We start from the raw sequence: 23,589 nt of genomic DNA, 5'->3' as shown, positions 1-23,589 counted from the left end.
TAACCGTGGCATACACCGGGCCCAGTACAATGGTACTCACTTCGCCGACCTCGGAAGGATGACAGGCTGAGTCAATCCCCTGGTGTTATACGACTTGGTATATATATATATATATATATATATATATATATATATATATATATATATATATATATATATATATATATATATATATATATATATATATATAATAAATTCAGTGGCCCAACGGGGCTTGAACTCAGGACCTTTATTAACTTTAACTTCATTAACTTTAGCTGTTAACTTTATTAACTTTACTGTGGAGTACTAAATAGTTATCCTCCTCCCCCCCCCCCCCGCCCCCATTCTCCCACCAATCCATTTCATGCAGAAAATCCATCAGTTGGCTGATAATGTATTCTCCTATTAATTCGTGGAATGGTGTAGGAAATTGAAATGGACCCCATGCAATGTAACTTAAGCACTTCACAAACATGAGCATCTACACAGGTGTATATATGTGCAAAGCATGCAGTAAGAAGCTCTTGTGATAATGAGAGAGATATATATATATATATATATATATATATATATATATATATATATATATATATATATATATATATATATATATATATATATATATATATATATATATATATATATATATATATATATATGTATGTTATGTTATTGTAGCTTTAAGATACTGTACTTCTTAATATTGCTGGGAGCCTTCACACCAAGACAATGGAAATTCCCGGGAAACGTCAGGTCACCGTGTCCTGAACCAACACAATAACATTGCATGCAGCAAAAAAAAACGACAACAAAATAATCATCCACCAGATGAAATTGTGGTCGAACAACTTCTGGGAGAGGAGGTCATCATTCATCAAAATAAGCATGGAGGTGCAGGATATTTTACATTTATTAACATAGGGTACTTACATTGGAATGATCACCACTGTATACATCAAGTCAGGAAATAATGTCGTGAAACATAGATGGTGGATACCATGAAATGCCATGGTATACACCATCAGGGGTGACGTGGTAGACACCATGGCATACATCAAATGCCAATAAAGTCTTGAAATGCTGATTGGTCACTTTCAAAGATGTGAATCAACAGGTGGTAACGATTGTATTGCAGGAGGGAGTTGAGCTAAGTGGAACCAGATGCATTAGTACTGGGTGTAATGATGAAGTGCGCGCTGGGGTACGACGGCGAAGTGTGCACTGGGGTACGACGGCGAAGTGTGCACTGGGGTACGACGGCGAGGTGCGTGCTGGGTACGTAGATAAATTCCGCACTTGAAAATATATTATTATTTTCTTTCTACTTGAAATAATTGCTTCCTTCCGAATAACAGTCTTCTTTCTGTGGAATCATAAACATCGAACGGGATTTTATCGATCTTGATTGGTATGTTATTTGGTAGAATTGTAAGTCTTCAACATGAGAGTGCATACGCAGACACAAAATAAAGTCTTTAAATGAGAATACATGTTTTGAGTCCAATGTTTTTGTCACCTGAATGGGTTATTGTACCGTAATTATTGGACTTGAGAAATCACAATTCCCACGTTATGGAAAGTATGAAAGGAAACCTTTTTAGACTACCCCTGAAATCATGGAATCTTCTCCAAAATTATCACAATTACGTTAATTGGAACAAATTTCGATGTGTTTGTGCATGTTTCATTGTATAACCACTTTTTCTTCATTAACAAGGTGGTATTTCCAAAAATCAAAGGATAAATTTGTATAATCGATCTCGATAATTTGAATACCAACCAATTTCATTTCAATAATCGAAATAAGATCCGATTTCAATTTGACTTTTTTTTTAAGTTGGAGCTGAAACTTACTGTTTAGCTTTCCACAATTCAAACCCCCATTCTTTCACTTACTTTACTTTACAGCTGTAGCCTTCCTTGCGCTCAGCTCAGAGTTTCTAGGACCTCAAGATGATGATTGACTGGTGAATGCAAAATTGGACACAATATATTCAGAAATATTTGTTTACTTTCAAAATTATCAAACCGTTATGAAAGAGAGTCGTGGAAGGACATCTTCAAAGGACATTTCCATGATGAACCTCCACTAAACCGACTTCCTAGCTATTGAAGTTGATTCACCTTATTACTTTCATCACATCCCATAATTGTGGAATGTAGCTGTATGGAATGTACTAGAACGAAATACTCGTCTGAGAGCCCAGTGAGAGTTCATGAAACTTTTGTACACAATAGGTTTGCGTTATGTGATGTAGATGGGTGTCATGGCAGCCAGCAATGGCTATTCTTAAATGCATCCATTGGATCCATTGGGACATCTGATGTCTCATTGGGAGATGTTGCAATGTTGTCGTATGCAAAAAGTATCCAATGATGTCTGTAGGCCAGACCATGGTGTTTCAACAAGTCATGAGGGCAGCATGTAGCATCGAAGATTATTGGTTTACCGCAATCGAGACGAATACATGAACCTTACCGTTAACCTCTAACACGGGTATTGTGATCTCGTTTAATTTTCCTTTTGTACGCAGCAAATGGCAGCTGGTAACATCATTTGCTGTGGACGCTGCTGTGCAACTGTTGCAGGGCCCCTGTAATCTGGCTGATTTTTCTCTTTCAGTTGTAGAAGCAACAGTCATGAATTTGTTGGATTCCATTCTATGCATGAAAGGAAAAAAAAGAAGAAAAGTTAACACATGTTTTCTCAATATGTGACTTTTGAAATGATGTAATTCGCTCCAGAATGCTCAGCATGCGTGCACAGAAACCCCTAGTAATGTGGTCCATCGGGGCGGCCGGACATATATCGTACGTGCCAGATAAGGATTTAAACCTGAAACGGCTCACAACCCTTTTGAAAGAAGCCAAAAATACTTGCCGTTGGAACCGTACCTGAGAGAAATGGGCGTACCTCAGCACAACGAAAGATTTGGGAAACTTTCTGACCAACTCGTCCGAAAATGTGATATCTTGCATTCCGCACTGCAAAAAAAAAAACATCGTCACGATGTGAGCTCGCGCAAGGCCCGAAGGTTCGTCGACTGACACGTTCTACCCGAACCTTAATGCTTCTTAACATTCATGGGAGGTCAAATCTGGGGCTTGTCGCTGCACGGGGTCGGTTTAAAATGATATTTTCTGTTAATCATGTTTGGGAGGAGGGGGAGTGGGAGTTGTGTGGGCTGTGAGGGCCATTATAAATATATATATATTTTTAATTTGGTTACCGGGCCACGGGAAATTATACTCGATTTTTGCATCTGGTGCTAAAAGGAGAAGGTGTGTGTGTGTATGTGTGTGTGTGTGTGTGTGTGTGTGTGTGTGTGTGTGTGTGTGTGTGTGTGTGTGTGTGTGTGTGTGTGTGTGTGTGTGTGTGTGTGTGTGTGTGTGTGTGTGTGTGTGTGTGTGTGTGTGTGTGCGCGCGTGTGTTATAACTACTTCCGACGGTAGAATGTACTCACAGGAAATGGTAAGAACCCGACATCTTTTTACAGCAATCCATGACCTGACTATATCAGAAAATGAAACAAAGCAGAAACACCTGCTCAGTGGCTTCATTGCCATACTAAGCAAAGCCTTTCCTTGTAGCTTTAGCAACCGAGCCCAATGTCTACCAGCAGTGCAACACTTCTTGAGGAATGTTTCATAACCTACATCCACACATGATGTTCTTCATCTTCTTCTTGTTCAAATAAACATTTTATTTGTTGAAACGCATTGATTGCCAAGTCAATTGATCCATCGTAGAATTAGAGCAATTTTTAGCAGTACCATATATGTATATATATATATATATATATATATATATATATATATATATATATATATATATATATATATATGTACTGTATCGCATTCTGTGCTCCAAATGTTAATGAACGGCCCTTTGGTGAAGCTTAATTACCATCGTGATTAAGTCCTGCAGTTTAAACTCCACAAGTAGCACATTCTTAAGTTGTCTGGTCTTGCTAGACCGACCGTTATCTACATTTCTATAGAAAAATGAAGCTCGTGCTCAGACATATTGATGGGAATGCACTTTTCAAATCGCACAACAAATTCGCATGTCGATGACCTTCAATCTTCCCTTAAGCACTGTTGGCCCTAAAATGACCATTCGTAAGTAGTGGCCTTTGTTTGATGCTTCTGTGTGCTACATTATGGAGCAGAAAAAATGATGTTCCCAAAAGATTAATTGATGGCTGAATTTGGCCGAAATTTAGCCATTCATAAGTACCTTTGGCCTCATATTTAGCGTTCTTAATTTGCTGCGAAGGTGATTATGTGCACTTCGTGCCACAATTCAACGCAAAAATAAAGATTGTGCTCTATTTTGATTCGTCTGTTTTTTATACCAAATTTGGGATGTGCCCTGGCTCAGTGACCCCACATTTAAGAATGACCATTCCTAACTCCCATGGCACTCATCTATTCATAGCATGCACCTCAACCCTTTTGGACTCAAAAGTTTGATTAAACCCCACCAGGTTAAACCCCACCAGGTTGAATGAATCTCGTTCAATATACAGAAACTTTTGAGAAGTTCTCATAAAACAGTGTGCCGGTATTTTCTATGTCTCTGTTCTATGATGTGCAAAGGTGATTCTTATGTCTGTCTCTGGGTAAAATGAAGTGAAACTCACCAAAAAAAGGACATCAGTTTTCGTTTCTATTGTTGTTGTTACGTGACACAAAGGCTATATGGTGTCACTGACTAATAATTTGTGATTTTCGTAACTCACGACCCAACTCACGTTCAAACAGTATGTAATTTATAGACATACTCACAGGGGTCGCCCATAACTTCACCTCGACGAGGGATCACTGTCCACCCATGTTTTTCAATTTTCTATACAGTACTCGCAGTGGTACCCAGCATTACCAGGGCAATGTCGGGTCCCTTTTCCCACCCCTTCCCATGCCTCTTCCAACCAACCCCCTGAGGGATGAATTCATCGATATTGCTGAAGGAAGTTATGGTACAGATGTTTATCCTCGTTGCCATGTAATGAATCTGGGATGTGTTCAGTTACCAAGTTTCTTGTAGAGCGCTTGCCAGGTGGCTTAAACATTCACGGCATATGCGTACAAATAAGCTTTGTAAGTTTCAATCTAATATCTTGAAAAATTATTGTGGTATGGTAATAATATATTCATAAAAAGTCCCATTTTATTATTATGGTTTCAAACTGTTGACATGTTAAAATAGCAAAAGCGATGGTTGTAAAAATATAATAAAAAGTAAACCGATTATGTGACCCAATATGCAACCCTTGTTCAAATTTCAATCGATCTGATGAAAATTGGCCCCTTTATGTGGCCTTGACATTTGACCCATTGAGCTTTTGTCCTCAAAAACAATATGCTTCTCTGTTTTGATTGGTGAACCAATTCAGTGACCTCTGGGTGGATGGAGATGAACAAGAATGACCGCACTGTTGTCACAACATGCGACATAATGAACAGCGTGATTGGGAACACACATTTACTGTGCTATTCAAAGATTAACTTGACACCTCACATCCATGTCAGCCTCTGCCACACTTATATCAGAACGAGCCGATTCGTCACACGGTCACGGATTGTTCAACCCCATTATGGGGCCGTTCAAAAATTAGGTAACGCTATTTTGTTTTTCGTAATTTAAGAAAATTAACAGGTGAAACAATCGCAAGTCTGTAGGCAATTATTTTTATTTTTTTTATAAACTCATGTTTTAATATGCAAATGACTTGCAACGTCATCGGCCTGATGGCAGTTTCCTTTCGAATTAACAGGCAGTTTAAAAAAAAATGGATCGGCGGGACTTTAGGTGGAAGCTGAAAGAGAAAGTTGATACAAACAAAGCAGGCTGAAGGAGTTCCTTTGTTAAAAAAGGAACAATGATAAACCAATACTTCAAGGAGAAAGAGAAACAACAAATTAAGACAATGGTGACATAGCTTCGGGTTCGGCAGACATGGCTGCTGGCAATGTAGAACATGTGGCTTAAGCACTCAAGCAAACACTTCAATGAAAGTTGATTGGTAACGGAACACCTGAGCATGGCATTTTTTTTTCAATGGGGGGAAAAGGTAATAAAACATGTGAATTCCTCTGGAGTTTTTTTTCCAGTCGAATCGAAAGTCACATTGGCTAAGCAAGTTTGAAAATAATGTTGAGTCCTCTCTTTTGGGCTTTTTTGGGGGTGAAAATAACATTGAGTCCTCTTTTTTTTTAGGGATGAAAATAACACGGTCCTCTTTTTTGGGTGAAAATAATACTGAGTCCTCTTTTTTGGGCCTTTTTGGGGGTGAAAATAACATGGATTCCTCTTTTTTGGGTGAAAATAATACTGAGTCCTCTTTTTGGGGGTGAAAATAACATGGAGTCCTCTTTTTTTAGGGATGAAAATAACATGGTCCTCTTTTTTGGGTGAAAATAATAGACTCCTCTTTTTGGGGTGAAAATAATACTGAGTCCTCTTTTTTGGGCCTTTTGGGGGGTGAAAATAACATGGATTCCTCTTTTTTGGGTGAAAATAATACTGAGTCCTCTTTTTGGGGGTGAAAATAACATGGAGTCCTCTTTTTTTTGGGACCTTTCGGGCCTAAATATTTTTTGTGCCCAAGGCCCCAAAAAATCTTAATCCGTCTCTGCGTGTAGGGAGCAGGTGTTTATAGTATCTAAAATTAATGAAAAATACATGTTAACAACCTCAAAAATTATTTTTTGGACAAAAGGAATGCTAAGTACGCCCATTTTAATGCACATTTCTGGTTGACAACTCTTTTCTGAAAAATTGGCAACTTCATTTTCAGCCCTGCTATTTCTCCATTTGAAATTTTTTTACTATTTTTTCTTCACCACTCTTAAATCAACTTCAAAATGCTGTCAAGCGATATACTGTTGAAATGTTGAGAGTAAAATAGCTTTCCTCTCCTATTTCCGAAAATGTAGCATTGAAGATTTACATTTCGAGCGGTGTAGGAATTTAATACCGTACCACACGTTACAATTTTCCTCAATTTATTTTACGTACTTTTGATTATGTAAGATGTGAATGCAAAAACTGTCACTATTATAGAGGTAAACAAAATAGTCATTGGTTAATAGCATTACATAACACCACTGGAAACACCCCCCCCCCAAACATCCTGTAACGCTCCATAACGTTTGGACATGTACCCCCCACCCCATCCCCCGAGTGTTACATCATTTTTTGAATGGCTCCTACACGTGGGCTGATGTAGTGACCTCTCATTGATGCTCTTAGTTTTCTGCACATTAACTTTACGTAGAAAAATTTTTTTTGTGCACAAAAGTTGATGGGGAAAACTTTCAAAAGGAACACGTAAACTGAGCAGACGTAAACGTAAACTACAACTCACCAAGTTGTAGTAGAGTTTTAATCATGAGTGAAGCACATTTTACTCAGTTGTGGAAGAGGTTATAGACTCATGCAGACCACATTGCGAGTAACAGAGCCGATTAAAATCAAATGATGTTTTTAAAAAATTACCACCGGAACAGCTTTATGGAGGCACGTACCGTGTGTGCTGATGCGCTTCATTGAACCTTACTGTTAATTTTTATTTGACATATGATTAGATTCTTCGGGGTCCCTCATTGTAAGTAACACTCAACCCAAACAAAGCCAATGGAAATCTGATGCAATAAACCTCGGCAATGTATAATCAGCAGAGGCCTAAAGGCCTAATGTCTTAAGCCCATGCGATTTTTATTTATTTATTTATTTATTTTATGGAGGCACATAACATGCATACTGATAGGCTTGATTAAACCTTACTACTAATTTTAATTTGACATATGACTAGATTTTTTTGGGATCCCTCATCGTAAGTAACACTCGACCCAAACAAAGTCTATGGAAATCTGACGCAACAAACGCGGGCATTGTATAATCAGCAAAGGCCTACAGGCCTGATGTCTTAGGCCCAGCAGAAAACCAAGATGGCAGCCATATTATTTTGTTTTGGTGCCATTGCGGGTGGAGTCGTGACAAATGTGGGTGTAGTCCAGCAGCTGTCCGACCAATGGGTGCATATTTCAAAAATTGACCCCCAACAAGAACCACAACAACGGCAACCATGTGGAACTTTTGTAGACTTGTGACAAAAGGAAGAGTCTGTGTACTGCAAGAAGACGAGATATTTGTGACTTTGTATGATGTGCATCTAAAGGGGTGTAACAAGTGTACAGATCTAAAGGATCTAAGATGTCTAAGGGATGCAAGGGGGTCTAAAGGTCTCAGCCCTAAGGAATGGAAATTCATTATTTATGTGACCATGACCTGACCTTTGACCCAATGACCTCAAAAACAATAGGTTTCCAGATTTTTACAAGCTCGATCAGTTGGTTAAGTTTTGTGAATATTGCTTTGGAGAACAGCACTTGGTGGAGTGCATACCTCTGCCAGGCTGAACAGTTTATGTTTTGTATCCCTCTGATAGGCTGGATCTGCATCCAGACCTTAACCCAAAATCTCATGAATTTGTCCTCCTCACACACCCAGCCTGTCCACCAAGTTTTCGATGAATCCGTCCATAACTTTTTTGAGATATCCTGCTCACAGACGGACAGACAAACAGGGGTGAAAACACAACCTCCATCCACCTTTGGTGGCAAAGGTAGTAATATACCAGACCAACCAATATACTTGTGAATCTTCAATATCGCAAGTAGCAAACAGGGGTGAACACATAACCCCTGTCCACCTTTGTTGGCGGAGGTAATCAAGTTGTGAATTCATAACTGCTCAACTACTCTGAGTGATTTAAACCGTTTATTTTTCAGTTTGTAGGTCGATGAGACAGTATTTACCTGTATTTGCTACAGAAAAGGAAGTACTCGCCCTTACTGTTGTCGTAGCTTATGTTCCTGTTTAGTCCTCGTGGTGATGTCACCTGAATGACTGAAAACGTGGTTTTGACGGAAGCTCAGACATGTTGTGCTTGAAAGAACATTATACTGTCCTGTAAAACCAAAGGAACCAATCAATGGTGATGCCACTTGATATTTTATCACCATTAATGAGTCGAAAAAATGGTGACGAGACCACTATCACAGGTGTACCTGGATGAAATTCGCAACAATGATTTAATTATTTGTCAGGTGACCACATGGACAAATTTAATGAAATCGTTGCAGCTCTGACCCAATTCAGAGCACATTTCTTATTGGGGACTTTAGATTGTGTTATGCCTGTTACTGGACCACACTTGCAAATTTTATGCGGAGAAAGTGGAACTACTCTCGAGCTGGTTGCAGGGCAACGCTAACACACATCTCTTCTGCCTCTTATTCTCTAACCTTTGCCGTATTTACATTACAAATTACTATCGCTATAAACTTTTAAATAAAGAACTCATTCTAATCATTCATTCTTGATTTTTCGTGAGTTACTTCGCGACTCACAAAATGCAAGCTCAATCCAGTTCGACAAATGTAGAAAGCTTATTTATTATGTCTGCACGTAGGATGTATCCGAGTAGTTGCTTGCAGTGTGCAAGCATGCCCCACTGGTACGTGATAAGCCCACGTGTCCAAGATATCTCGATTAATTATATTAATTAACTTATTATTTGCACCACAAGGGTTTAGACAAGGCGAGGTTGCAAAACCTGAGCGAAGTTGGTGCTGGCTGGGAGAGGGAGAGCTAAATGGTGAGGTCTTTGGCGAGAAAGAACGCTTGTCTGGCGTCGTCATCTCCCATCTCTCTCCAGGTTTGTCATGTCCACCGTCAGGTGACGACATGGTGGGGCGGGGGGGGGGGAGGGTGGATTTGCTCAATTTGGGGGAGGAGGAGTTGCTGTGGCTTGCAGAACTGGTACAATGCAGTTCCATTTAAAGAAACGCACGAACAGATTATTTAGGGAATGATTGAAAAGTTTGATGATGGGGAATGGTGGGGAAGTTTGTAGACACATTACAGTGGAGAGGAGTCATGGTTATCAATTCCTAAACAAACTTTGACACGTGTTCTATCATTTCCAAACAGAAAGCACACTTATGCTAAACATGCATTAATGCTATAACTCATCTATTTTACACCCATTACCCTCGAACACCATTCCCGCATCACTATTCTTGTTTAAAAAAAAAGAAAAATTATATACAGTATATATTTTTTATTGTTTAATTTTTTGAGGTATGTTTTGTTTTAATTTCATTTCATTATTACCTCTGCCACCGAAGGTGGATGGAGGTTATGTTTTCACCAGTGTCTGTCTGTCTGTCTGTTACTTGTGAAAATCGAAGATTTTTTCAAGTATATTGGTTGTTCTTGGTGTGTTATTCTGTCTGTCTGTCTGTATGTCGGACACCTACAGGTCACAATTTTAAAGCAATCTTCATGAAACTTCACCACATGGTAGATAGAGTTCGTTATAAGCAAGAAGCCTATTATTTTTGAGGTCAAAAGATCAAAAGGTCAACAAATTTGTCATATTTTAAAACTCCTCAATTTTCATCCAATTGACTCGAAATTTGAACATAATTTGCATACCAGGTCACTGAATTCAACCACCAATTATTTTTGAGGTCAACATAGGCCAAAGGTCAACATCTTGCATGAGATTTCTAAAATCGTCAATTTTCATCCGATTGACTTGAAATTTGAAGAGGAGTTTCATATATGGTCATTGATTTTAAGGTCAAATTTGTTTTCTGGATTTTGCAAGTGTCGTGCTCTGCATGACATCTTTTTTGTTTGTTTGTTTGTGAACAAAATATCTCAAAAAGTTGTAACACAGATTCGGACGAAATTTGGTGGAGAGCTTGGGTACGTGACGCTGACGAAATGATTATATTTTGGTGAAGATACGGCGCCGAATCTGGATTCGAGAAGTTTTTTCAGTGATTCTTCACCATTGAGTGATAGGGTTAAAACGATACATCGTATATCATGATATCTCAAAACGTTATGGATGAATTCAGACGAAACTTGGTGGATGAGTTGGTTAGGTGACAAGAACAAGCTGATTAAATTTTAGTTCAGGTCCAAATCCAGATGCAGCTCATCAGTGTGATACAAAACGTAAACTAATCAGCCTGGAGGTGGTATGCGCTCTACCAAGTGGCCTTCTAGTTGTTAATATTATTATTATTTACTCCACTCTTGGTAGTTGCTCTCCTGTCACTTTTTTCCCGATCATTTTCACTCAATCAGTCATTCTGACGAGTTTCCAGTCTCAATCCCCTTGAGCGAAACCCATTGACTCTCTGACTCTCTCTCTAAACCACTAATGCTCCCCACCGCCACTCCCCTTTCCAACATGCTCCCTGACCCCACCCTGACACACCCAATGATTATGCACTCCCATCCGATATCAATCCATACCCTATCCCTTCTTTCTCTTTGGCTCTGACAAAGGGTTAACGCCTGAAACAGCTTCCCACAGCGGTTAGTATACATCAATGAATGTTTTGTTGATTTCATCTGTTGTTCTTCTACCTGTCCGCCGACCCAGATTGATGCTAACCTTCATAAGAAAGCCTAGTTCTTCTTTTGACTCTCTTATTTGCTGGTTTCCATGCAACAACCCCTCCTCACTCTTTCTTATTTTCCTGTTTGTTTATTCCCTTGGTGATTGTGCCCAATTGTGGCCCTGCTTCCCCACTGTCAGTTCAACCCTGCTCTTAGAGAGAGAAAAAAAAAATTCACAAATGTGCTTTTCAATTTATAAACCATGAATCCATGACATTCAGATACATGAGAGAAGGTCACACAGACTATCACTTGGATTAAAGAACAGCTTGTAGTTCTATTGGGAGAATCCATAATAGACAAGATCGTCGTAGGGATTTCCCGTGGCTCAAGTATCAAAATCGGTCTGAAAGTTCAGGTTTTTGGCTTGCCATGCATGCTTCTGTATTTCAACCAATTCGGACAAGAATTGGCAAAAAGATTCCTTACCACAACCCCTTCAGATCGAACGAGACACAGATTGTATTTTGTTTAAATCTCAAATGTGGGCTGGCAGGATGGCCTAGGGGTATGCACACCCACCGCCAAGATGTCTAGCCTAGTTTTGAATCCCGACCCAGCTATAAACTGTCATCCCGGTGTTTCACCGGCACCGAAGATGATTCATCATTGTGTGTGCCATCCCTCGGATGGATGTTAAACTGGCATTCCATCTGCTGGCATTAGTTGGTGGACGTCAATACCCCACAGTGTCCTTCACGAAGAGTGGACGAGCTATCGCCGGCACCCTGGCCAAATTCGAAATTCCTGCCCCCAACTAATTCTGGGAAGGCAATGGCAAACCACGCAGCATAACCCTTGCTCAGAAAGCTGCTCCGGTGGCACCAACGCTCTGTGAAGAGTTTGGCACATCAGAGATCAGATTTTAATTTTTTTTTAAATCACATTGCAGCTCAAATCATGTAAACCAACACATACATCTCTACAATTCCAAAAGTGCATGTGGAATAATTGTGTCTGGATCTTTCCCCACAGGCTGCTCGAATTGCTGCCTTGGGTGAGTGTTGCTCGGCCATGGGGGCTGTTTACGAAATGTCTCGCCTACAGCAAGGCAGCCCTCGATCCTTTTGTGTACTCGCTGCTGCAGCGCCAATGTCGGGGAGTTCTAGAGGGACTCATTAACCGCTTAGTCAGAAGGGACGCATTGCCAGAACCCCGAAAGAATGGTGCACCTCTACTTCGGCTCCCACATTCTGGAGAGCCGCTGGGCTCGGATGCAGGACCCTCGAGTCTGTCACCCACTCCATCCTGAGGACAACCAGAGTGGCATGATAGATAATATATGACAATGATAAAACGGTGGTTGGGTTGTTTGATTGTATCTGGAACATCTTGCAAATCCTCTTCCAATTACGTGCTGGAGAAGCCAACATGTTGAACATGAGGAAAATGTCACTTTTGCAGTCAAGACGAGTTTCCTCCTCAGGACAAATGTACAGAAAGGGGGGGGGGGGAGGAGGAGAGAGAGAAAGAGTGATCGGGGAAATTCTTCCATCTTCATAACTGCCTTATTTAAAGGTCAGTTGAGAACCGTACATCATCAAAGTTTTGTCTCTTAAATCCCAGAACCACTCTGAATGCCATGAGCACATGCTGGGTGGCTGGAGGACGAAGATTTGGAGATGGGGGTTGTTGCTGCTTCAGGGGCATCAGAGGTCCACTAAAACATGACCCCTGCTCGGCTGTTGACCAAATTATGGCATCTTGATGTCAATTTCTGGCCAAGAGAGAGAGAAAGGGTGAGGAAATAAGGTGAGAGAGGGAGGAAGTGGAAGGGGAGGGAGAGAGAGAGACAGTGCAAGAGAAAAGAGAGAGAGGAAAGGAGGGGGATGGAGATGGGGAGAGGGAGGGAGAGACACGGAGGAAAGGGAGAGAGAGAGACAAAGATATGTAAAAATTCCTTGCGATTACTGCCTGCCTGATTCAAGGGTGATCCCAATCATCAGCAAGGAACCGTCCATCATAAAGTTTTCAACCCTTCAATCCCAGAAACTTTCTGAACGGCGGGTCCACAACCTTATTACCTCTCTCAGCAGTGAGTCTTCAATTTCAATTGCGTCCAGTCATCCATTCAGGCAGAGAAGGGGAGAGAAATTGTGCAGTCACCGAGTGGGAAATGAATCATGTGATTACAAGGGAATATCAGAGACGAAGAGATTTGGGCACAGATAGGAAGACACACCTTTGTCCAACAACAGAATGGGCTTTCTGCCTGTTTCCCAATGCCTTGTGTCAACGTGGGATACTAGAAGCTTTTGACTCATCACTTTTAAATGAGAGGTTTATTAAACTCGGATCGGCTCTCTGTAACTGTGCCAGAAGAGAGCCGGAGCAGTTTTGCTCAATAAGACCTAAACACTGAAAACATGACCCATGGAGTCTGCACGCAGGGTTCAGCGGCAGCAGAGGTCCACCAAAAAATGACCCCTGCATGCATTTTTCAGGGCAACAAACGTACACTAAAACATGACCCCTGCATGCAGTGTTCAGGGGCAGCAGAGGTCCACTAAAACATGACCCCTGCACACAGTGTTCAGGGGCAGCAGAGATCCACTTCAGGAGGAATTAATGTAAACACAGCACCGCACTGAATGCACAAATGAATGTACCAACCATATTGGGCATCCTATATGTCTTACATTTGTTGAATGTAGCTGAGTAAATGGCTAGTAAATGGTTAGTAAACGATAAAGATTGTAAATTATGTACTGTTTCTTTTATTAATTGTTCATGATATTTTATATTTGTTTTTTTTCAAACTGATGGTGTTTTTGTCAGATTGCTGCCTTGACACCATGATGATGGTTCGTTTAGTTTCACCTGTAAGTTCTTGAAATCCACATCATGAGATGCACCTATTTATTCACAAGTAAGAGCAAGGAATGAGCACAAATCACGAGTGTCTGTACGTGGCAGTGTACCTGCAGTGTGCCTGCTGTTCACATCCTCTTATTTATTAAAAACTGCCTTTAAATAATAAACAAACGTGAAAATCCCCTCTTTGGTTTGTTCTTTCTCTTTGTCCGTCTCTTTGCTTCAACTTCTCTCGGGTTGGATTAGACACCCGGTTAGAAAGTGTCCTCATCGTTTTGCAGGCAGAGATGTAGTGACCCGGTGGATATCCTTTTAAAGCGGCTATCCTTTCTGCTTGTACCACATCACTACATCAGCTCACTATCCGTTGATAGAGGGAGCGAGGTGTGTTATAACACCGCTCGAATCCCGTCTAATCGTCACGATGTGAACACGACGTTCAGGACTTTGTATTCACTGACAAACTGACCTGTTGATATTGTAATTTGGCTTCTGGTAAATTCGTGTCCATTCCATATTGTTACAAAGATAAACGTTACAAAATCACACGATAAACATTACAAAATCACACCCGTCTAATCGTCACGATGTGAACACGACGTTCAGGACTTTGTATTCACTGACAAACTGACCTGTTGATATTGTAATTTGGCTTCTGGTAAATTCGTGTCCATTCCATATTGTTAAAGATAAACGTTACAAAATCACATGATAAACGTTTGGAAAAAATCACACGATAAACGTTACAAAATCACCTGATAAACATCAAAAAGATCACATGGTAAATGTTACAAAATCACATGATAAACATTACAAAGATAAACGTTACAAAATCACATGTTAAATGCCACAAAGATAAACATTACAAAATCACAAGATAAACATTACAATGATAAACGTTTAAAAAAGTCACATGATAAACGTAACAAAATTGCATGATAAACGTTACAAAGATAAACGTTTTAAAAAATCACATGATAAACGTAACAAAATCACATGATAAACGTTAGAAAGATAAACGTTACAAAATCACAATATAAATGTTACAAAGATAAACGTTACAAAATCACACGATAAACGCTACAAAGCTAAACGTTACAAAATCAGACGATAAACGTGACAAAATCACAAGATTAACGATACACAGATGAACGTTAAAAAAGTCACATGGTGAACCTTAAAAAAATCATATGATAAACGTTACAAATTAGTTTAGGCATATTTGCAATTTCGTGTATTTTTTTTTTTGTTAAAAGCAAAAACTCACTTGATTTTGTAAGAAGGTATCATAAGCTTTAAAAATAATTAGGGTGGCATTTTTTCTGAACATTCTAAGGGTTATGAAATCCAAGATGGCGTCCAAAATGGCCGCCGAACACTAATAATGCGATATCTTCATGAATACATGTGATACAATTGCAAATGAAGTGTCTAAATATATGTTTTCTGAGACCAGGAATCTAATGGAATCATCAAATTTATGTTATATGTATGATCTACATGCCAAGTTCCAAAATGACCACTGCGCACCCGCAATATAAGCTATACCTTCTCCCTTTGCATGCATTATCAAGCCAACAGGATTTTATAATTACAAACCAAGTATCGACCTATTTAAAGACATGTATTTTTCACAAAGAATACATAATTAACAAACCAACAAACAGATCTAAATAAAATTAAATACTTGAATTACTATTCAATACAGTGTTCAATCTCTTAAATCGTTTCAACAGGAAGATGCAAAAAGTCATACTGATTAAATGCCTGGCTTTCATTTAGTAGTTTTAACAATGGATATCAAGTGAATTATTATTTTTTGAATGTCATAGAAAGTAACACCTCAATCTTCACAGTCTTCATTTATCCCTGGATGGACAGTTTGTTGTTGCAGCTGAAAACCCAGCATCCACAAACTTACGTACATGGGATATTGTTCTTGCGACAGCTGCACCTTCCTTCACCTTCATAGATTCGGCCCTGCTGATTGTTTTAACCTGATGTAAACCTTCGATAGCATGCTTGCAGAAGAGTTGAAGCAAAGCAGGTGGTTCATAATTATCAAATGTTCCTTCGAATTTCCACGGGGTTGCGCTTGCAATGTCTCTTAGTATTTTAGCTGCTTTCAGAAGGACTTTCACATCTTCTCTTAGGTCTTTTGTATCGGTGGCCAACGCACCAGCTAACAGGGTTTCCTTGGCTTTTGTAGAAAGTACTTGCTCGGGTTTGGTTTTGTCGAGGCCTGGTGAAGTGCACATCAGTGATGTTGTCCAAAATCAGTTGCTTTAAGTATGGTTTGTATCGCGGATTGTCGGGTAAAGGGAACCCATTGGCTTCTAGCAAACCGACATATGATTGTTCAATGTCGTTCATATTCAAAGCTGAACTGTTAGATGTGTCATTCATTTCAGTTTCCACCATGTCGAGCATCTCCAGGTCAGACACTAACTGTGCAAAATGAACATGCTGTTTTGGAGGTCTGTTAGCTTTTTCTATGTCTCGTTTTGCATGACCTAAGCACAGAAGGTGATACTGCATGTCCTCAGCAACTGCTGTAAGAAGATCAGGTGAGCCTACAACATTGCTCAGTCTGACTTTCAAAAGTTTTCTGTCTGTTTGTTGACCAATGGCTTTGAGCTGAGCTCCCATGTTTTCAGTTGAGACGTCGGTGCAATTTGTCTGCTTTGTCTTCCTGACAAATGACACACATCTCCTTGTCGAAAGCCTGGTTGATCGCTGTGATGTGGAACCACTTGTAGATGCAGCATCAGATTTTGGCGGTCGTCCTATTGTCTTCTGTTTTACACCACTGATGCTGCCTGTCGCTTGTCCTTTCTCATATCTGGTCTTGGCTCGTTCAATGCATGTTTTATTTGTGAGATTCTTATAACATGTCTTGTGGTATGAAACACCATTCTGTAACAGTTCATGGGCAGACAAACCTTTTATGCGATTCTTTAATGCAGAGAATTCTGTTTCCCCATATGAACATCGAACATCAGTTGTAATTACTTTCTCTACTGAAGGCAAAGAAGGACGAAGCACATAGTTTGTATAATCTGTTTGCTTGCTGCTCAACTGGTAAATAAAGTATAGTTCAAAATCCACCGTTTTTGACTTCTTGTTAGATGAAGACTCTGCCATTTTGGTTAATTCAAGGTCTCTAAGCTATGTTATCATGGGTTATGGTTGCTGTGGGTACGTGCAGCCTGCAAAAGAAGAAAATAATATGTTGGTACACCATAAAATGGACAAATGGAACCTTAACATAAAGCGAACAAACTGCTGCCGATGACTGGATTCGAACGTCAATTTTCCGGCCACGGTGTTGAAATAAAAAGGCAGCCTCTGTCTTAAATTGTGCAAAATAAAAAGATTAGTAAAGTGAAAGTTATTGTTATTATAGTCACCTCTATATACAAGTTCCAAGCCAAACTCATTCACAGTGATTATGGCATGATCTAACGATTAATTAATTAAGCTCCACCACATCCAAGCCTTTCCCGGAAAATCCTCTATGCATTATCCTATTATACAGCAAGACAGTTTTCCTGGAAGATTTTGCGGTGATAGCAAAACAAAATGGTTCGGGTCTTGTTGAGAGTGGTTCCAAGCAGTTCATGCTGAAAAAAAATTTAAACCACATTAAGTTAATTTTAGTGTAAAATTTAGGGCGTTTTGCTACGGTGGCGGCCATCTTGGATTTCAGGCCGTTAGAATGCTCAGAAAAAAATGCCACCCTAATTTTTTTTTCATGTTTATAGTATCATCTAACAAAATCAAGTGAGTTTTTGCTTTTAACAAAAAAAATACACGAATCCTTTTTTTCATGACAAATATGCCTACACTAAAATTACACGATAAAAGTTACAAAGATGAACATTAAAAAATTCACACGATAAACGTGACAGATAAATGTTACAAAATCACATGATAAACATTAAGAAGACAAACGTGAAAAAAATCACATGATAAACGTTACAAAATCACACGATAAACATTACAAAGATAAACATTTAAAAAACCTCCAAGATAAAGTTTACAAAATCATACGATAATGCAGTCCATTCCATATTGTTACAAAGATAAACGTTACAAAATCACACGATAAACATTACAAAATCACACAATATACGTTACAAAGATAAATGTTCCAAAATCTCATGATAAGCGTTACAAAGATAAATGTTGCAAAATCACACGATAAACGTTACAAAATCACACAATAAACATTACAACATCACATGATAAACGTTGCAAAGAGAAATGTTACAAAATCACACGATAAACGTTACAAAGATAAACATTACAAAAGCACATGGTAAACGTTACAAAGATAAACGTTTAAAAAAATCACACGATAAATGTTACAAAATCACCTGATAAACGTTACAAAGATAAATGTTACAGAATCACACTATAAACATTACAAAATCGCATGATAAACGTTACAAAGATAAACGTTTAAAAAAAAAATCACAATAAATGGTACAAAATCACACGATAAACGTTACAAAATCGCATGATAAACGTTACAAAGATAAACGTTTAAAAAAAAAAATCACACAATAAATGGTACAAAATCACATGATAAATGTTACAAAGATAAATGTTACAGAATCGCATGATTAACGTTTCAAAGACAAATGTTCCAAAATCACACGATAAACATTACAAAATCACACGATAAACTTTACAAAATTACATGATAAACGTTACAAAGATAAATGTTCCAAAATCACACGATAAACATTACAAAATCACACGATAAACGTTACAAAGATAAATGTTACAAAGGTAAACGTTTAAAAAAAAAATCACACCATAAATGGTACAAAGTCACATGATAAATGTTACAAAGATAAATGTTACAGAATCGCATGATAAACGTTACAAAGATAAATGTTCCAAAATCACACGATAAACGTTACAAAATCACACGATAAACGTTACAAAGATAAATGTTCCAAAATCACACGATAAACGTTACAAAATCACACGATAAACGTTACAAAGATAAATGTTCCAAAATCACACGATAAACATTACAAAATCACACAATAAAAGTTACAAAGATAAATGTTACAAAATCACACGATAAACGTTTACACAGTAATAGTGACTAAGTTTGTATGTGAGCAGCGAACGTTTCAAGTTGAAACGGTGAAACTTTTGCTGGAAGTTCAGAAGTTCCAAGGGAGGGGCACGCGCGTGCTAATTCCATCCAGACGGAGCATAAGGAGGAAGTATGGGGGAGAAGAGGTAGGGGGTCGGCAGAAGGGACTCAGACACGTCGGGAGTGAAAAGCAAAGCCTCCTGGAAACATCGAGCAGCGTCAGCAAGAAACGTCCTTTAACGGCTCCGCTTCCCGCACCGGGAGAGTGTGCACATCGTCACCATGCTCTTTTCCGACGTCAGACGCATTTTTGGCCCTGCCATGTGCTCATGGGTCTTGGTGCCGAGAATGACGTACGTGGCACGTTTGCTGTTGTTTTGCTTTCTCGTGGCAGCGCTCTGCACTCACTGTCAGGAGTGCGATCATCACGTGGTACAACAGTACGGTGAGTGTGCATGTGACTGACACTCGACTAGCTAAACACTCAGGATGGTTTGATGATAAATAAAAAATTAATTCAACGGCATCATCCGATGCCAAGCCGACCGAGCATCACTGTCATGGGTGTGTTCATATAACTGGTATGTTCACTTACCAAGCAGCTAGCTAGCGCTTAAGCCGACTGAGCATCACTATTACGGGTGTGTTCAGTAACTGAGCAGCTAGATAGCGCTTGCCAAGCTGACCGAACATCACAATCGCACCGAGTAACCTTGGCTACCAAGCGCTTGCCCTGCCAGCCGTTCCTTATCAACCGTTTCAAATGGAGTTCTTACTCGAGTGCTTAAGCCACATGGCAAGCCCTGTACAAGCTGCTCGGTAATGGTGATTGATGCCCAATTGTGTGTCGGAAATAACAACCACCGTGTGAGCCACGGCAGGCATGGTTTTCCTCCTTTCAAACATCTGGGAAAGTTTTCCAGACATTAGGAATTTTGCGTTTGTTTGCATCGAGATTCATTTGCTAAATCGGGTCTCGACACATGAAAGAATTTTGCGAGTAAGTAATTATCATATCAAAAATCTGAAACCAGAACAATTAATCTCAATTAAAATCGAGTTAATCTCTAGGTATCGTACGTAGTATATACATAGATATTGGAGGAAGTGTGCGGGCATGATGGGCCGCACATCCTCCTCCTGAGTTGGACTTCCTTGTGTGATCAAAACAACAATTTTATTGTCTTAATGCAGTCCTTTTCAATGATTGGGCAATTTACTTACTTCCAAAAGGACGGTTGTGTTGAATCCATTGTGATCTCGCTGCTGACAATGAGGACTCGCCACTCCAATTCGCAAGACCCGAACACCTCGGCTCGGTTCGGAGGTCCCAGTGAGCACCCGTTCAGAGCCGTAAGCGAGGGTGCGAGTTACCGGAGGTAGCGCAGCCGAGAGTAGTGACTGCGGAGTTGTGTTGCCAGTGGCCAGGGATCGTTTGATGACGGCTGCATTGAATCACAGGGTTCCCCCAGTTGTTCCAAGAAAAATAAGGAAAACACTTTGGATCTCCGATAGCGTTGTCCATCAGGCGTGATCTGATCATAATCGAAATGTCATGAAAACAAACGTGACCGTTCACTAATGATCAGTTTCTCTGCCGTTCGGTATGGTTCCTCCCACCCCCATCTCAAATTGGTAAAACAATCACTTTAAGAAGAAAAAATTCCAGTATCCGGATCCTGATCTTCACCAACATCGAATCAATTCGTACTTGTCACACACTCAAGCTGTCCACCAAATTTAGGCCGAATCCGTCTGTGACGTTTTAAGATATCCTGCTCACAGAAAGACAGGGAGACAGACAGAGAGACAGACAGGGGTGAAAACATAACGTCGGTCCACCTTCGGTGGTGGAGGTAACTAGCACAAGTAGACTCTCAGGAATGATTGAATACATAAGCGTAAGTAGAAATCTGCGGAAGACAACACTACCGGAAGTACTATTATGACCCCCCCCCCCCATTTTAACTTTAATCTGGTGTGAACAGTGCCACCTGTAGCGGCGATCTGGCTAATTAAGATCATCTCGATTAACTAAATACAGGACAAATTGGAATCGGAATGCTTTTGAGGAAGTTTCGAGGACTGCCTCCTAAAGGCTCCGAAAGGCTTGCAAGGACAAAATTATTGGTCAAAGTTGGGAATCTGGAATCGGAATAAGCATCCACCCCCACCTCGTCCAGGAGCAAGGACCTGAAAAAAAAATGAAATCGTTCAACACTCCCTACAGAAAAGGTTTGACTTGACAAGGTGGTAGAATAGACCCTATAGAACACCTCCAGGTAGTATGTGGTTTCAAATTGTGGTATCATTAAAATTCTACAGGCCATTATACATACCAAGGGTACTTACCAAGAGGGTCACTGTGGGCTAGCAAAATTTAGGGGAGGGGTAACGTAAACGTGAATATCTTTGTCGAGACTCAACCAATTTTCAATATTGAGGTATCATTGGCTTCGTATTATAATTCCCTTTCAGAATATGTACAGAAATGTCGATATTCCTTCAACTGCACAACCACAAGAGGTAAAAATCACAAACAAATTAAATATTATGAGCTTTTTTTTTTTATATTTTAGGCATCTTTTAGAGCGTACTAAGTTGTCAAGTCAAACTTTTCTGTAGTGGGTGTTGAACAATTGAATTTTTCACAGGTTCATGCTGCTGGACTAAAAAATGCTGTGTTAGTCTTTTTTTATGAAATTCTTATGGATGAGATAATTACAAAAATAAAGTTTAAAAATGTCATGTTAATAATGACGGTAAAAGAAGCTGTGGGTTAACATAGGTGATTTTCTGTGTCATTCCAGATTGAACATCTGAAAGAATCCTACTAGCCAACTGAAGCAATAGCCAGTTCAGAGAGTCAGGCAGTAGTGCAACTTTTACCTATAAAGAGACAGAAGTTGACTAACTTTCACAAGTGCATAATTTGTCAGATGGACTCAAACGAGACACAGGAAAGCCCGAGATACCTCCATACAGACACTTGTTGCAGCACTGGAACTCCGACGAGATGAAGTATACGAACGTTTAGAATCAGATTTTGACAGTTTGGCAACCGTGGATGTTAAATGGCACTGAAATTCCTTCGAAAAATGGACAAGCAAAGAAAACCTGCATTACATGCAGAGAAGATCTGCATTCTCACCGACACCAGCAGAAGAATCTAAGATTGGCACACAATCTGAAACAAGTTTGACGGAGACCTCCAGGGTATCCAGGTCCCAGTCAACGTCCACTGACTGGACTATGTGCCTCTTCTGCAAGAAGAAAACACACAGAAGGGTAAAGGAGATGACCATGGTCAGAACTTTCCAAGCCTGTGAAACTATTGTGCAAGCAGCGACCGCAAAGGGCGATGAGGACATGTTACGGACTACTGGTGCTGTCAGTAACGATCTTGTGGCAGCAGAAGCTTGATATCACAGAGCTTGCCATGCCTCATACATCAGCAAAGCTAATCTACAGTATGCTGGCTTCCATGAAGGGAGACAAGAAACTTGTTACGATATGGCATTCAAGCAATTGGCTGAAGATATCTCTGCTGACCTGAATGGTGGGAAGGCCTTTGATATGACAATTCTCCTGGACAGATACAATCATTTTCTGCGCAGACAGGGAGTGGCAGTCGACAGCTACAGTACCCCAGCGACTCGAACTTCGACTAAATAAACACTTTGGAGATGACATTGTCTTCCATAAGCCATATGATCTTAGTAAGTGCGAGCTTTTGTACTCAAGCTCCATATCCCTTCAAGATGTCATCAACTCTGCCTATCAGATGTGGCTTTCTTCTGCACCACACACTACAGAAAACTCCAGTGTCGGGAGCTGTGGTTTCGGACTGGAATCAAGGATAAAGCTAGGTATATTCCTATCCACAGCTTGGCACACAAACTAGGACCTGAGCTGTGTAATGCTTTACTCAACTTCCACGCACTCACTGGGTGTGATTCAAATAGTTCACTCTCAGGCCTCGGCAAGAAAAAGGGTTTCAATGTCTTACTTGACAGTAAAGAGCATCAGACCAGTCTGGGACAGCTTGGAGAAGAACCCGACCTGGACATGGCTGTAAAATTCAGGATTGTGCCCTGCAGCCTGTGCTCACGACCAAAGATCCAGCACCACGGGGTCTTCCGGAGCCGACCGTCTGTCACTGCAAGAAGTCTCTATGTCGCCGAGC

General features: G+C 40.0%; 2 protein-coding genes across 2 annotated transcripts in view; both read left to right on the top strand.

The window, feature by feature from the left end:
• Positions 1-14,464, top strand: part of LOC147033896 (G protein-coupled receptor 26-like) — a 33,894-nt gene extending 19,430 nt beyond the window's left edge. Inside the window, exon 3 of the mRNA XM_085872435.1 lies at positions 12,449-14,464. Within this exon, the coding sequence (XP_085728561.1) occupies positions 12,449-12,725 (277 nt within the window). The 3' untranslated portion in view covers positions 12,726-14,464. The remainder of the gene's footprint in view (positions 1-12,448) is intronic.
• A 5,053-nt stretch (positions 14,465-19,517) lies between these two features.
• LOC147033895 (carboxypeptidase Z-like) overlaps positions 19,518-23,589 on the top strand; it is a 115,359-nt gene continuing 111,287 nt past the window's right edge. Inside the window, exon 1 of the mRNA XM_085870181.1 lies at positions 19,518-19,848. Within this exon, the coding sequence (XP_085726307.1) occupies positions 19,686-19,848 (163 nt within the window). The 5' untranslated portion in view covers positions 19,518-19,685. The remainder of the gene's footprint in view (positions 19,849-23,589) is intronic.

Source organism: Eptatretus burgeri, chromosome 1 (assembly GCF_056783735.1).
Source record: "Eptatretus burgeri isolate ZD-2024b chromosome 1, Ebu_testis_v1, whole genome shotgun sequence".
NCBI lineage: Eukaryota > Metazoa > Chordata > Myxini > Myxiniformes > Myxinidae > Eptatretus > Eptatretus burgeri.
This window is presented reverse-complemented; position numbering and strand designations above follow the sequence as displayed.